Source organism: Nyctibius grandis, chromosome 1 (assembly GCF_013368605.1).
Source record: "Nyctibius grandis isolate bNycGra1 chromosome 1, bNycGra1.pri, whole genome shotgun sequence".
NCBI lineage: Eukaryota > Metazoa > Chordata > Aves > Nyctibiiformes > Nyctibiidae > Nyctibius > Nyctibius grandis.
The window spans coordinates 65,224,043-65,239,622 of record NC_090658.1 but is presented as its reverse complement, the minus strand read 5'-3'; the positions used below and the strand labels follow the sequence as shown (position 1 = coordinate 65,239,622).

General features: G+C 40.5%; 1 protein-coding gene across 1 annotated transcript in view; it reads right to left on the bottom strand.

Annotated features, from left to right (window-relative positions):
* The window catches only part of MAP7 (microtubule associated protein 7), a 111,481-nt gene extending 99,291 nt beyond the window's left edge, over positions 1–12,190 (bottom strand). The window contains exons 1-2 of the mRNA XM_068411193.1: positions 12,058–12,190; positions 2,511–2,588 (exon numbers count right to left, since the gene is read on the bottom strand). Coding sequence (XP_068267294.1) covers positions 2,511–2,588; positions 12,058–12,190 — 211 coding nt within the window. The remainder of the gene's footprint in view (positions 1–2,510; positions 2,589–12,057) is intronic.
* Between the last annotated feature and the right edge of the window lie 3,390 nt (positions 12,191–15,580).

The following is a 15,580-nucleotide window of genomic DNA, read 5'->3' as shown; positions in this document are numbered from 1 at the left end:
TCTAGGCAATCCTGCTCCGGCAGGGGGATTGGACTAGATGATCTTTCGAGGTCCCTTCCAATCCCTAACATTCTGTGATTCTGTGAAAAAAAAAAAACAAAACCAAACAAACTAATAAAAGAGGCCAAAGACATCTTAAAGTACCTCAGCCTGAGAACTCCACTGAAAACCAGCCTGCAGACTTTCACATTTCATCATCAGAACCTTCTTGCTTTGATTTATAGCAAAAAAACCCCTACAGCCTCACCATCTGGGACTAGATTAGCGATGAGAGCTTGCTACTGGCCATTATCTAGATCTTTTTGAAAAGAAATCCTAGGACAAGTTTAAGAAAACTCCATAATCAAAGCCTGGAGTATAAAGAGAAAGACCCAAGAGCACCACTTTCTCAAAATTTAAGCTAAATCTTCACTGAGTGTTAAAGGGAACTACTAGTAGCACCAAAATACACTGAACTCCTGCTTACAGCCAGACAACAGCAGAGCCTGTTTGCAGAGCTAAGATGAGCATAAATCACCTCTGCAAACCTTGGGGTCAGGAGCCTATTCAGAACTGCAACACACTGTAATCATGGAGATGCTGTCTTCATTTCTCAGGAGAGGAAGATCAAACTGTCATACTGTCACCTTCAATATTTCAGCCTTGGAATGCTGCTCATCACGCAGATGCCACAAACAAGTGAAATCTAAGGATTGTTATTAAACAAAAGTCTAACAGAAAAAGGAGGCATCTGTAAGTATCATCATGGTGTGAGCACCACAGTCTTCACCATACTGCTTTCCTATGCTCTGCATCAGTTATCGACTACAAAGATTTCTGTTAAACATATCATAGTGAGAAGCCAAGCTACTCTGCATACAGTCTTCAGTGACACTGAGCATCTGAGATGTCGTTTACAGTAGCAATCCAGGTAACTCCCAGGGACAGCGAGGCTCACAGAAACTCCATGAACACAAACTAGTTGACAGTTGTGTTTCTTGAACTTGAGAATAACCTGGTGAAGAAAAATCCCGGCACAAAAGTAAATAAATACATTATGGAATATTTCGGAAAAGACAGATTGGAAGTGTAAGAACATACCAAAACGCTGATAACCCAGGCACAACGACAAGCATAAGCTGCTTGGTCTGCAGCCTGGTTTTATTGCCAATACCTCACCCAGCAGCTGGTTGTTGCTGTCCTTTTCTGGTTTACAGATGGCGACTGCCATCTGCTTTTTCTCTACCCCTTTACCCCTCTAAACACAGCACTTTAACATAGCTAGATGGCTGGAGAAAGTTGTTTGCTTTTTTCGTGTGTTTTTTTGTTTTGAAACACAAACTAATTCTTCTTCCTTTGCTGCAGGGAATAAGAGAGTGAGATAAACCCACTTTAGTTTTCCTAGTGAAAGGGAATGCACACAAAATGTAAAAGCAGCATTGTCTAGAGTTTGTGTGGCCTGCATGTCCAAGATGGGATGCACATTTCTCAATGAAATAGCTGTTACAATCAAGAAGGAATGACAGGCAAGAAGGTTCAGCAGTTTGTTTTCCACCGTACTGCCACTGCTGCACTCAGAAGTATAAACAAGTGCGAACTCCACTGACATGACACCTCTGTGTCTTCAAAAACAGCTTAAACACGTTTGATGTCATTCACGGTGTCCTAGCATACAAGTCAAAATCTAGGATCATAATTTTCATCAGTGCATTAGTCAGCGTGCAGGCAATGAGTAAACTGACTTTGAAAAAGGCAAAAACCAAAGCTAGAACTGGCTGCGTAAAAGGATGACTTCTTATGTCAAGGGCGGGTAACTGGATAAACCTGCATTTCCAAACCAGCTTTCTGAAAAGCTCTCTGAAGCAGAATTGAGAAACAAGATAGCTTTGTACACTAAGATACAACAGTGTGAATCAAGTGCTGTCAGCACTTCTATAATAAACCTTGCCTGCACAGGAGTTTAAAATGAAGCTGAAAAAGATCCGGAGCTCAAGAATGGAAAAACCCAGCCTCTTCAGCCCACTTAACAGTAGGCTGTTTTAGGATGTTACGAGATTTTAGGTCCAGGATCTTTCACTGGACTTTCAACTAGTCAGATAGTCTCTGCCCAAGACATGAACACTACAATCATATTCCCATCAATTAAATTAGAATTCAGGCACCTTGCAGAAATGTTATTTTTGAAAGCGTATGTTACTTCCTCACTCCTTTTCCTCATTATCTCCCAGCACATGGACAATTAAAATTCTTAATGTTTTCTGTGTCATCCACTATCCTCAGATCCTTCAGGATCTATCTCTTTCTCCGTTCCTGATAAGGAAAGAGAGCACCTTTCTAGCACAGCATACCATGCAATAGGTGGTGGCCATGGTACCAGGCTGCAGCAAGGCTCTTCTGAAGACAAAACTCCACCAGCGAGAGTATTTCCTGGCTGCAAGGGTGTGCAGTGGCATCAGCCTTGTTCCACAACCCTCCAATGCTAAACAAAAACTCAGCAGCAGATCACAGAAGAGATCTGTGAGCGCTTGTACCTGGCATGCCAGATTGTGGAGGGACAGTTGTTCCTATGTCTGCTTCAGAGGTAAGAGGAAGACCCAGAAGAAAGTTGAATGGAAAAAAAAAAAAAAAAAAAAAATAAAAAAAATCAACCTCCATGTGAAGGAGAAGGCCAATTCGTAGGCATGTCTGGAGATTCAGACTGTGGCAGTATTAAACAAGAGAAAAAGACTGAAGAACAGGTGGCCACCAACCAAACTACAAGTTCAGTCTGTAAGTACATTGAGTCCCTTCAGGGACTTCCAGTACCTTCAGTATTTCTCCTGGGTTGTTGAGGTTTTTGGGTAACTCTCAACTCCTAAGCCAAATGACTCTGCCTCCTCTTCCAAGTTGATTGTAAATCTGGCTTACAACACACATACTGAAAACCACTTACTGAGATCAAGGATCAGTTGTAAATCCACAACTATGAATTTTAACAGGAAACTTCTGCTTTCCCTGAAGCCAGTTGTATAGACACTAGTGCCAGGAAAGGAAGAGTGCTTCAGCTAACTAAATTTTTACTCCTAAGTGAAGGACTCAACTGGAAGATTTCTATGATTTGGAATCTCTGCTACTTTCCACATTTTGCTTCCCACTAGTCTCAGCAGATACCTGTTCTTGATTTGCTCAAACACTTGATTCCAAGCCCAGTTTCCTCTTGTTGACATCTGCACAGATAAACTCTATAAATTAGACATGAACTCAAATCTACAGAAGCATAACTAATCCCTGAGAAAAAGAGTGTTGCCTCTACAAGGCTGAAGAGCAAAACTAGGCTTCAACAGATCTGAAACAACTAGAAGACAATCTATTTACCCAGCATTAATAAAAGGGAACAAAACCTTCAATGGACTTTTAATCTAGCAAACAATTAGAGAAAATCTTGTACCATCATCCCATTGAAGCTACAGAAAGTATTATTCTCATTCAAAACAACTCAACAGCTCCCCATCACAACCACACACACAAGGCAGTTACAGGTCTGTGTCAGTACTGATGCAGCAGTTCATCTTTCCACTGGCATAGCCTGCCCCAAACCCCATCTCCCCCTCTAGTACAGGGACACAAATTTTACTTTCTGGAGAAACCTGCATCCAGGTTAAACTGCAGTGATCTGCCTACTGGAGCTTTGTTTATTCTAGCCATTATCAGCAAGTTAATCATTTAAAGGAGAAAGTGAAGCTAACATTCAAGTGCTTCTCCTCCAAAACTGCTAGTATAGAAAGAAATGCTATCCCTATCATTCCTACCTTGAGCTTGACTAAGCAGTTATGCTACATCTATACATACAGATCACTAAGATGGGGTTTGGGTCAATTTGGCTATTCAATAGTCGCCATAGTCAAACCTATAAATCAATGAGATGGGAGTTTCGTGTAGAATTCGGTAAACGTGATTCTACTCCTCTGAAAGAGAAAAATACTTTGCCTCAAGCACCAAGATGTGAAAGCCCAAGTTTTAGAGTACTCCCTAATTTAATTTCTGATGTTTCATCTACATTTTTATTTGCTTATTAAACATTGCTCGTAGCCTCCCTCACCTTCATTATACAGATCTGACCCACAGACATCAGCATCCACTCATACAATGCTTCAACTCAATGCACTCATACATATGAGTTTCAAGTAGTGCTTGGCTGCAAAAACAGTGCACTCTGAGATGCACCTTCAGTGAGCGAAGGTAGTTCATTAAAATAGAGCTAACTGCATCAATCATTGTGGCATTTGTTCTCCTGGCACATTACTGTTGTGGCCTGAGGTTGGGAAGACTGGGTTAAATAATTCCTTAACATGGCTTAAAAAACCCATAAATCGCTTCTGAAGAGACTTCTGATAATAATACAGAACTCTTTTGAGATGCTTTCACTTAGAACTCTTAATTCTCAAATACCAGAAAAACAAGTTCTCCAGTTGCAAAGTACGGACTGAATTTAAAGAAGCGGGGTGGGGGAGGCACAAAAAGTACTCTGTGGGAGTAAGCAAACACTGTACACATGAGAGTTTGTGCAGGAAGAAAAATTATGTACTCCCACTGATTCAGCTGAGCCCAGTAATGAGCAGAGTTCCATCATCACTTGCTCATGGCCAGAAGCAACACTCTAGGCCAGTGCTCATTAATTTCTTTGGAGTTCAATATGACAAGCAAAAGGTTTTCTTGTAAAAATAAAGCCAGACCTCTACGTACCTGGATATGAAGGCAACTTTGAAGCAGAGAATGGAGACAGCAGTTTCTGAGCAAGCTTGCAAACAGCAGCAAGAGTGCCAAGACTCTTGACAACACCACAATCACAAAAACTGCAACGTATTTCTTTTAAAAATACATGCTTAGCTATTGGCTCATTTTTCCACTGCAAAATAAAAACACGGTACTACCCAGGCATGTGTAATGCGGTACAGATAGGGCATAGATGTCCATTTCTTCTTGCTGTCATCTTATTCCAACGGCATGTTACTGTATAAACCCCTTGAAAGAGTACTATTTGCACATTTTCAGGAAAAAAAAGAATGCAACAAGATCTCAGAATTTCAATATCCTTGGACAGATCTACCACTTTCCAGTTTTCTCTCTCTCCCATAAGAAATGACCATAAACCTATATTCCTTTTACATGTATTTTCCCCACAGTTAGAATCGTATTCCCAGTTCAAGGTTTTTAATGCCATTACTTTCACAGTGGTAACAGTGAATAAGGAAGAAACTCCACTGCTTGCTGTCAGTCTTTCACGGGTGGTGCTTCTTATTATATAAAGCTTTTTTCAGAGTTGTCTAAATTAAACTGAACTCCAATCTTTTTGCAACTTCAACAAGCATTCTGTCCTGCAAGTACAGTAACCAAATACTGCACCCTGTTCTCACATGGACTGCTCTGATGAATACTGTTATCGTTTATATCTTGGTTGAAATAACCCTGTTTACTTACAAAAGTTACTTCACAAAATTCCGTCTTCCCCTAATTAGGATTATCCTCAGTTCACATGCCATGTTAACCTGAATTCCTTTTAACAAATATCTCAAACTTTAAAGACTATCAACCTTGTACTTTTTTGGACTTTTGCCATCCACATACTCAATGTCAAGTATGCCCCCTGAGCACATGAATAGATCACAGGCTGTTTCCCCCCACAAAAACAGTTGACAAAATATATGAACACAATCCTTCAGAATCAGCAGTGGAAGCCTCTTCTCATGGAGCTGAGCTGGAAGTGTAAGACAATTCTTACCCAGCATAGATAAACTCTCAGTAATCCCAGCACACACTTCGATGAATGGACTGCATTGCAACACAAGCCAAGTCCTCAGACCTGGGACTTTCACTCTGAAAGCCAGAGAGACTGAACAAATCACATCTGCTCCACTGGTCTGCAGACATATTCCCTGCTATGCTTAAGACTTCCAGCATGGTCTCTTTGCTTTATTGCAAATAAATTACTTCATGTTAGGATCTCTTTGTCTTTATTACAAATAAGTTGTTTCATTCTACCCAGCACCTACAGCTATGAACAGTGAAATACTACAAAGGAGACAGCTTTGTAGTCATTTCCTGAAAAAACACAGCTTCCTTCTGCACCCTCAACAGCTGCAAATTAGGTAATGAGTCTAGGGGTTTTTTTAAGAACATACCTCACAGATACTTTGAGAGTTGTTTTTAAATAAATGTCCAGAAAAATCACAGATACTTTTGGACCCCTCTTCTTCTGTCCTTGGCTATCAGAAAGAAAGAGGAAGTGTAGAGAAACATTAGCAGAATTTGCTGGAAGGTGCAGGATGACAAACCACATTGTCCAGGTTCCCAGCCCTGCCCCTTTACACAACCAGCACTGTAGTGGGAATTGGTACCTTTTCTTTCCTTCCACCCACTCTTTCCCCTACTTTGCCTCAAAAGCAGATGGGCAAGATAAAGCTACAGACTGTCATGAAAACCTCCAACACTTGATTTTGGTGAGCCACTTCACCAGCCTGTAACAGCTGCTCACTGGTCTGCCCAAACCAAGCTGGAGGTCAGCCTATCGACTAGTGTTACGAGGCCCCATTGGGAGAACCGCCATCCCAGGCAGTTTTGCTGTTTTAAAGTGTGGTGGAATCCAGAGACCAAGCTGTCATTCTGGATCCAGCCTGAGGCACAGATTTCGCAGCGTGGGATAAGATTACCCTTCCACACCCCATGCAGTACCTGTTTTGTAGGTGTACAGTTTCAGTTTCCAGGACTATCAGTTTAAATCCCTTGAAGATGCCAAATTTCCTTTTCTTTCAGGTATCTGAAAGTTTGTGTTTGGGTATAAACACACAGCAACAAAATAACAACTGAATTAAAAGTTAGCCAGTCTGGGTTTAACAAGGAATATATATTTCCCCAATACATGCAGAACACTGAGACTAAGCATGTAAACAGTCATGTTAGAAGAAATGTCATCCCTCATCTCTCTGGATGAACAAAGTTTACATCTGAAACGAGCACTACACAAAAACATTACCATCCACACAACAGCAGCAAAATCTGCTGGTAATCACAGACATCACTGGCATGCACCAAAGGACTGGAAAAAGCCCTTGTCTTGTTTGTTTTCAAGATGACAGAGAATCAGTGTTACTGTTCAGAGACCTAAAGCACATGTGTCTAGCCTTGTATTAGCAGCAACGCTCAGCAGGTTAGAGGTATACCCCCTTGATCAGTTTTAAATAAGCAGGCAGGTGAAGGACTCCATTGTTAGTCTTTTCATTCATTTGCCATAAATCTCATAAGGTAGCTATTTCAGTTATTAATTATTCAAATTTATAATCCAGAAATATGAGCATTACTTTTCTACGCTCTTCAAATGACAATTTTAGAAACACAACATTATCAGCAGTCTGAGAAGGCATTCTCCCGCAAAGAGGGAGGAGAGGAGGCACCACTTAAAAATTTCATAGAATTGACTAGGAGTTAAGACTGCATCCAAGGTGCACAAAATCAACAGTGCAGAAGAGGGAAATACTAAGGTGAATTGAATTGCTTGTGCCCGAATTCAAAAAATGGTGGAGGCCAAAGTTCACACGCTCAAGATGGTTACCTTTAATTAAACACTAATCTACCTGGACATATCTTTGTGATTTACATAAAGAACCACATTCGGGTACAATCTTCAGTCACAAAAAAGATTTGTTTTACAAAACAAGCTTTAAGGGAACATTCAAGCTGTTAAGTGTGTGGTTCTGTGCCTGTTTTGTCTGGTTTCTTTGTGGATATAGTTGCGGAACAGCTGAAAAGCTCGTGACTAAAACCAAAACCAATTCAAGTGCAAAATAAGCTTCTGTAAACCTGTACAAATTGTATTTGCAGAGTGCACTGTGTAGCAAAATTCTTGTATGTTATAATGGGAGAGGAGAATAGAGGCTGCTAATAAAAGTAAAAAAGGCAATTCAAAGTAATTTTTATTTGCACCGTTCTACTATGCAACAGCTGGACCTCAAGACCCTGCAATAGTGGGTGCTATACAGACACATAACAAAGTCGCAGGCCTTGTCCCAAAGAGCTTACAACATAGTCCTTGCCACAGTAGCAGACTTGGGATGTAAATATGTAGCCTAAATAAACACAGGGCATGTATTTTTCATGCATGACTATATGTCCTAAGTTTTGAAAGGGAAATAGATTTTAAAAAGCACATTGCTTTATATGTAGACTTAAGATGGCTGCAAAAGTAAGGCTTTTGCAGCCATATATCCAGATCTTCCAGGAAATAGCGTTTATGAAATAAGTAACACTGAAAAGTGTGCTCTAAATGCCAATACTGCAGAAGCACAGCTCTAACAATCAGAAATGCAAGTGCCAATGTTAAGCTGTCAAAAATGTCCCTTGGGGAACATAAGTCTATTACTTTGCTGTGAACTGATTTCTAAGGCTGCTTAACAGAACAAGAGCAGATACACCTGCAAGCCTGGTTTTAGGTAGGAAGTTCATCCTCGATTCACGTTCAGACATCAACCAATGAACAGTAACCAGGATTTATTACCTGGAAGTCTTCGGGACAGTCACAACTCTGTGTAAGTACCACACAGCTTGGATACCTGTGCCAATTCTCACTGCTCTTAGCTTACAAACAAGACATGAATTTTACCTCCATTAACGTTCAATGATAAAAACACTTCTTTAAAGAATCAGGCTGAGACAATACATTTGCATTTCCTAAATTGTTATTTTGTAGACGTCCAGTCATTTATGCACTTGAGCTCACTAATTTAAGTTTCAAGCATCTTACAAAAGCTTGCTTGGTTGAACTTGTATTTTGGCAAAATGGACAAAAGAAAGCAATAAAACTTAAGCAAAATGCCCCAAAAAATAAAACAAAAAAAACCCATCACCCAACCCTCACAAGCTTAAGGAAACTGTCAAATCCATTAGAACAAATGGAAAAACACCAAACCCAAAACAAGGGACAAACCTGTATGAATGTCTAGGAGATGAGACTCATTTCTGGGTATGAGCATTATCTATGAAAACAACAAACAACTTTCAGGACTTCCAAGGAACACACTTAGCAGAAGAATGATTAGTTCCCTACAAAAATGCCAAGGGAATACCCTCACTCCCAACATACACCCACCCAATTGTGACCAACAATTGCAGCCAGCAATCCTGTCAAATTGAATAGAGTATTAAAAATGCCTTAACAGACACAGGCTCATATGAAATTCACATTCAGGCTTGCAGAAAATTCTCAGGCATGGACCAAACAAAAAAAATCCTCTTACCTTTCTAACTACCAGTTAGCTAATTGATATACAGAGGCAAGCAGCAACATTATTCAGAATCCAGAAGTCAATTGCTGCCTGTTTCCATCCTCCCAAAACATGCATTTAGCTGTTAGGGAGGAAGGGGGATGGGGGTGGAGAGGAGGAAAGGAAGTTAAAATATTTGCTGAAAAAGCAGTGAACACCATTCATATCAAAGGAAAGGAAGTATCAAGAGCACAGGCTAAGAGATCACTGCCAGATTAAAAAAAATCCTTGACAAACATTTTCAGTTCATTATTTGTTTACACTGGAGGAACAAACTCATTGCCTACCAGACTTTCCAGATTACCATTCAGACAGCCAAGGACAAGAAAAGAAATGGCTGATATCAAAATCAATTTACAGATAATCTCACAAATGTTAGCCACTTTATGATCCACATATTTTTTCCCAGATGACAAAAACAATTCTCATACAAACTCTAATCAAGCCTTAGTATTCTGAGAAGACCTGAACTACCAAAATGATGATTATTTTAAAACTTGTGATGATATTTAAAAATCCTTAATGGAGGAACAAGCTGCTTTTTTACTTTAGAGTATCAGATCCATTAAAGACTTCTTGGGTTTTGAACTGCTGTACAACGACAGATCCAGCATGATTAAAGAAACTGCAGATGAAGACAACATGTAGCCCACCTCCCATGAAGATCACACTGACTTAGTATGTGCTGGGCAGGGAAGAAAAAAGAAAGATCTCAGCAGCTGCAGATGCTTGCTGAGCAAACAGGACAGGTAAAGAACCAAGACAAAGCAAACACTGTAAAGGAACAACAGACTCTAAGACTCAAGAAAGCCTCACATGGGTCCATCACACATCTTATGTATCTGCTCAGAGCTGCACTGGACTGACCTTGCTTGGTACTGGGTAGGGAAAGGAGAACACAGCCCTAAATACATGCACTCCCCATGACCAGGCATTCCAGCTCTACCCTACCTAACCACTGATAACGCATTCAAACGTACAGAAGGGTAAATAACCACATCCATCAACGTGCAAATGGTGTTCTAGAGACACTACGACCCATTTTAAGTATTTAGCAAGAAAAGAACAAATAAGTATACTTCCAAAATATTTTGTACAGGCTCCTATGCTATTTCTCACTAAGAGCATTCAAGGTAAGCCACCAAATTTTTATATTAAAACCACATACACTTGTTAGTTTGCTGTCTGTGCTCCTGTGCACCTTTGTCTACTTACACTTCACAGCAACAAGAGAAAAAAGGAATAATCAAAAATGGCACCTTAGTTATAACAAGAGAGGCCAAGGATCAGCACATCTCTAACTGCTGCAAGTAGAAAACACTAGCTAAGTCAACAAGAACTTTTACCCTGGGTAAAAGTGCCATTGAACAAACCCAGAAAAAGTATTGATTCTTAGCTTTGTGGACTGTTGACCCTGGAAGTCATCCAGTGAGTGATACAGGAAAGTAATATGCTTCTTAAAACATTAAAAACTCAATAACCTCACTCTAGAGTTTGTATCCCCATTTTATATGGGCAGCTTTAAATATACAGAAGAGCAAGTAACTATGTACTCAAGACTCTAACACATTAGGCACATTAACAATGACTAGCAATATATATTTTACCATGACACTCAAATCTGTCAGGTTCTCTACTATGAGAAAAAAAAAAAGTACAAGCTGCAAACTGAAAAAAATCCCAAGTTCTGAACTTGTTTCTAACATTTGCCAAGCTACCCTTTTCCTTCAAGAAGAAGAAAATAACCAGTTAAGTGTAAATGATTCAGCTCTAATAAATATACACACTATAAATTTGCTATTTAAATGTTTGTTAGCCTCTCCCATTACATGGTAGAATGGTAACGTCTGTAATTTGAAACACTGTCTTGAAGCTACAAACTAACATTTGTTTTGTACACCAAAAATCCGGTACATTTTTTTCCCCCCAAATAAGACCACAAAAAGGAGTGCTCATATAAATGGAATCACTTGATCACAAAAAAAGAATAAAAATTCTAATGATCAAACTTAAAATTCCAGTCTCAATTGTATGGTGCAGGATCCCTGCCAGACCAATAGAATTTAAACACTAGGATCCATGTGGAAAACATTAATTACATGATACAAGATAGACAGTGGCTACACAGGCTTGACAGACCTCTGTTCTACATCACCAAGCCATCAGCATCCCTCTGCCACCACCACTCACCTATGCTAAGCACCATAAATATTTTTCTTTAGCAGTTAAAACTTGGTTGTTTTTTTTTTTTTTTAAATCAGACTTATCAAAGTCAGCATATTTGAACAATGTTTATTTTTCTATACTCTGCCAAAGGCACACTGCCCCTTATGCACAGAAATGGAAGTATAGCTAATTTTACATTGTCTTTGGCAAAGCTGTCTTCTGTAACAGGCTGGTATTGCATTTTCTATCCTCCAAGCCTACCATCACCTTCTTTTACAGGTATTTATCCAGACTGTGCATAGAAATCAAATAAAACACACAGGAATTCACTGATGCATTTCTGATGCAGGGCCCTTATCCCCACCGGAAAAAAATGGGGTTAATAACTAAAAAGTATTTTTTCTTTATATCCAAAGCAGATGATTGCATAAGAATCCAGGAGATTTAGATACAGACACCCATCACCCACAATGCGTTTGTGGGTGCCAACATGCATTGCCAAACTGCACCAGTCACTTCCAGACTCTCCATAACACACAGAAGAGCTAATAAAACACTCTGCCTGCTGTGCACTGTATTCCACACACAGCCCTGACAGCGCTGCAGAACCGCGACGTACCTTTCAGCCTTTCGGAGTTCCCATTCTTTTGCTGCTCATCCTCTTCGTTAATGGTGAATAAACCCAGGGAATTTGGCCTGGCACTTGTCTTCTTCAACCTCTCTTGTCGGAGGGCAGTAGTTGAACCAGGCATGTTGCTGTTGCCTCTTGCTTATTAAAAAAAAGTAAGAAACCGCAGCCCCTGCTTAGCAGCTAGCTGCAACACTGCCTGTTCATTTGAGCACTTGTAATAGATCCCCTATGGATAAGCAGTATGCAAACAGCTGACAAATACCAACATCCACTCGGCAGCGTAAGGCTTGCAGTCTTCCCCCACCATCAAGCAAAGCCCTAATTAAAGGCACATTGGTTTGGATGTTGCTTGTCGCTGTCTTAACCTGTTCAATCAGATCCCAGCCCACAGCTCCGGGTTCCTCGCTGCAGCACCTTCTTCCCTGCAACCCTCTTCCAGATACAGCACACTAAAATATTCAGCACGCAACACAAGAGGAGAAAATATGATACGCCACTGTTAACAGTTGCCCTGACAACACTGACACATCCTAATCAAAGGGGGTCTATGAGTGTTGTCTCCTCAGCTGCAGCGAGCCGGCCTCAGGAACGCTGTCTCCTGCACGCTGGCAGAGAGCTGGAAGCACCTCGGCAGCAGTGGCTGCTCCTTCCTCCTCCTCGCAGGGCGGTGGGAGGATGGAGCTGTGCTTGCACAAGCAGATGAGCACTGAGTGAAAAGAAGCCTGGAAGGCTCCAGGCTTGAACCTGCATTTTGCCAGCTGCTCTGTTTGTTCATGTTTAGAAATTTTAGCCTAATCTAAACTACAACAATGAGGATGAGTCTTCTTCCATATATGCATGCACTGGGTGTCCCCCCCCGCCCCTTAACTTAATCACCTTCCTATGCAGTGCATACCTTTTGCATTAGGAATGCATACACCCTGAATTACAGGCAGGTGTTGAAACATTCTTCTCCATGTGTGAAAACTCAAAAGTCAGGATTTCTAGCTTGTATATACAACACGGGACAACAAAAGGACTTTTGGAGTGAATATTTTGTACCATCCCACTAGTTTTACAGCATCAACCACTAACACTCACTTTGCAAAATGAACAACATACAAATACCCTGTGTGGTTTTAATTAGTTGGACTTCCTTCATATGCTGGCATCCTGGATTTTCTTTACCCATTTACAACAGAGCACTTGCTCACAAGTTTTGCAATCTGCATGTTCCATCCTTCATAGCTCCAAATGCTACTATGCAACATGCTGGATGTTTTACCTGCGAGACCTTAATCTTCATCCACTTCCACCTCTCTAATTCAATGTGTGCTCACCATTTCAAAATGCTACTGAAGAAAAACTGCAAGCTACAACATCTCTATAATGTTAAAATTACAGGATTTTCCCCACTTCAGTTTTTTTTTTTTAAAGAGAAACTTCATGTAACATGATCACCAGCCACAAGATGGCACATACATTAGTTGACAAGTCTGCAGGTGGCTCATATTGAAAATGCAATATGATACAGATGTATACGATCACCTCAACGACATGGGTAACAATACTGAAGAAGAAGGGTCAGAGTTTATTACAGTCAACATATGTATCACAGTGGCCTGGGATGCTCTTTACAGAGGAGTCCTGGATCATGCTTAGCTAGCAGGACAGCTCTGTTCTCACACACCTCAGGCTCATCAGCCAGGAGGCCAGTGGATGGAGAAGAACACAGCACCACCTGAAGGCTCAGCTGGACCATTCTTCTTTCTTCTCCAGCACAGGCACAAAACACCAACCAAAACAGAAGTATTCTGCAGGAGGGCACCAGTTCTGAACTAAGCCCACAGCCCACCTGAGGTACGTACTTCCTCCTGGCTATGTCCTGCCGCTTGGCTACATCTTGGACTCTCTGGGCGTACACGGAAGCTATACATGATGACATTTGTCTACAGTTAAAGACGCTTTGTACTAAAGGGTGTGGACAAAGAAAAAAAAAAAGCTCTAACACAAGCTATTCTTTAGCTCAGCAATTTACCTTCTGGGGTTTATATAGGCTACCACTTTTTCCTATAAGAGAAACAGCTCCATTCCTCAAATCCCATCCACTGAACGCCTACCACAAATACTACACAACAGTACACACATAGCCACAAAAAGAGGAAGGTAGTTAGTACCATGAATACTTTTCACACATGCCCAAGACTGTTGCCAACAGAACAAAAGTAACAGAAAACACTTAGATGGCAGCTTAGTTAAATATCACTCTATTCCCTTTCACTGTTTTAAGTCACTAAGAAAGGATTCCTGCCCTTTTAAACATTCTGTTCAATCAATCACCTTTAATTGCTGAACTACTTAAACAGGCATTTTAAAACATATAAGAAGTATCTAACACACAAAAATACACCTCACTGGAGGGGCTTCCAAAAGGGCTTTCAAGCTTACAGGTATGATAACCGTTTCAGCGTCTCTAGGTCCCTATTATCTGAGGAGCACAGAGAACAGCTACAAGACTGAGAATGCCTGCCTTGGTCCTTGCAGGATTCCCTGCACCCATAAGAGTGACTTGCTCTGAGAACAAAACATACTAATGACTAATTTTGATGCTTCAGGGGCTGATGAAGATGGATTTGGGCCATGACACACAGGCAACTGTGGTGTAGGTGCATATTTCTTTCTGTTGACTTACTAATGCAGAGGTGAATTCTGACAGAGGAAAAGGATCAACAGCACATTCAGCTTATACATCATGATTTTATTTCAAGGCCGCTGTGGTTAAAAACTATGCCAGCCCACATGTTTTGAAGTACCTAATAAAATGGCATCCTAGCCACCCACAACCTATTACAAATAAAAGACACCTATTACAATAGAAGATACCACATAACTTTAGGTACTTGGTTTTTTGTAAAAAAAAAAAAAAAAAAAATAAAAATCCTAAGAACACTATTAAATATGCATTAAAAGGCACCAATGCTGCATAAAACTACACTGTACTGGCAAATCCCCTCCATCCATCCACTGCTTTAGGACAGAAAAAGAAATTCCTGAGGTATCCCTAGCAGGAAAGCTTAGCTTATTTCAGCCTTACCTCAGCTATGTGGGGGCTTCTATATGAAAAATGGGATGAAAGCAACATTCCCCTGAGGGAACAAAGTGGTGGATAATTTTAGCAGAATGGCTGTTAAATTCTTTAAAAAAAAAACAAAACAAAACAAAACAACCTATTTGCTTACACAGCCCATTAGTGATTTGTTTCCCCCTTTAACCATTAGTCATACCATGTACCAATATAATCACTGCTGAGCTCTTACTGATGGGTTGAAACACTCAAGAAATGGAATGAGGGCAACTGTGTATCCTGAGGGCACCGGATAACTTTCATTTTTCCTTTTTACAACACTTTCAAACTCCTTATCAGTTAAACCACTACACTTAAACACACCCGCTTTCACCCACTGGATTCTAGAGGTATAATTGCCTGCACAATACACATCTGACATGCAACAATCTTAAACAGCAGTTTGAA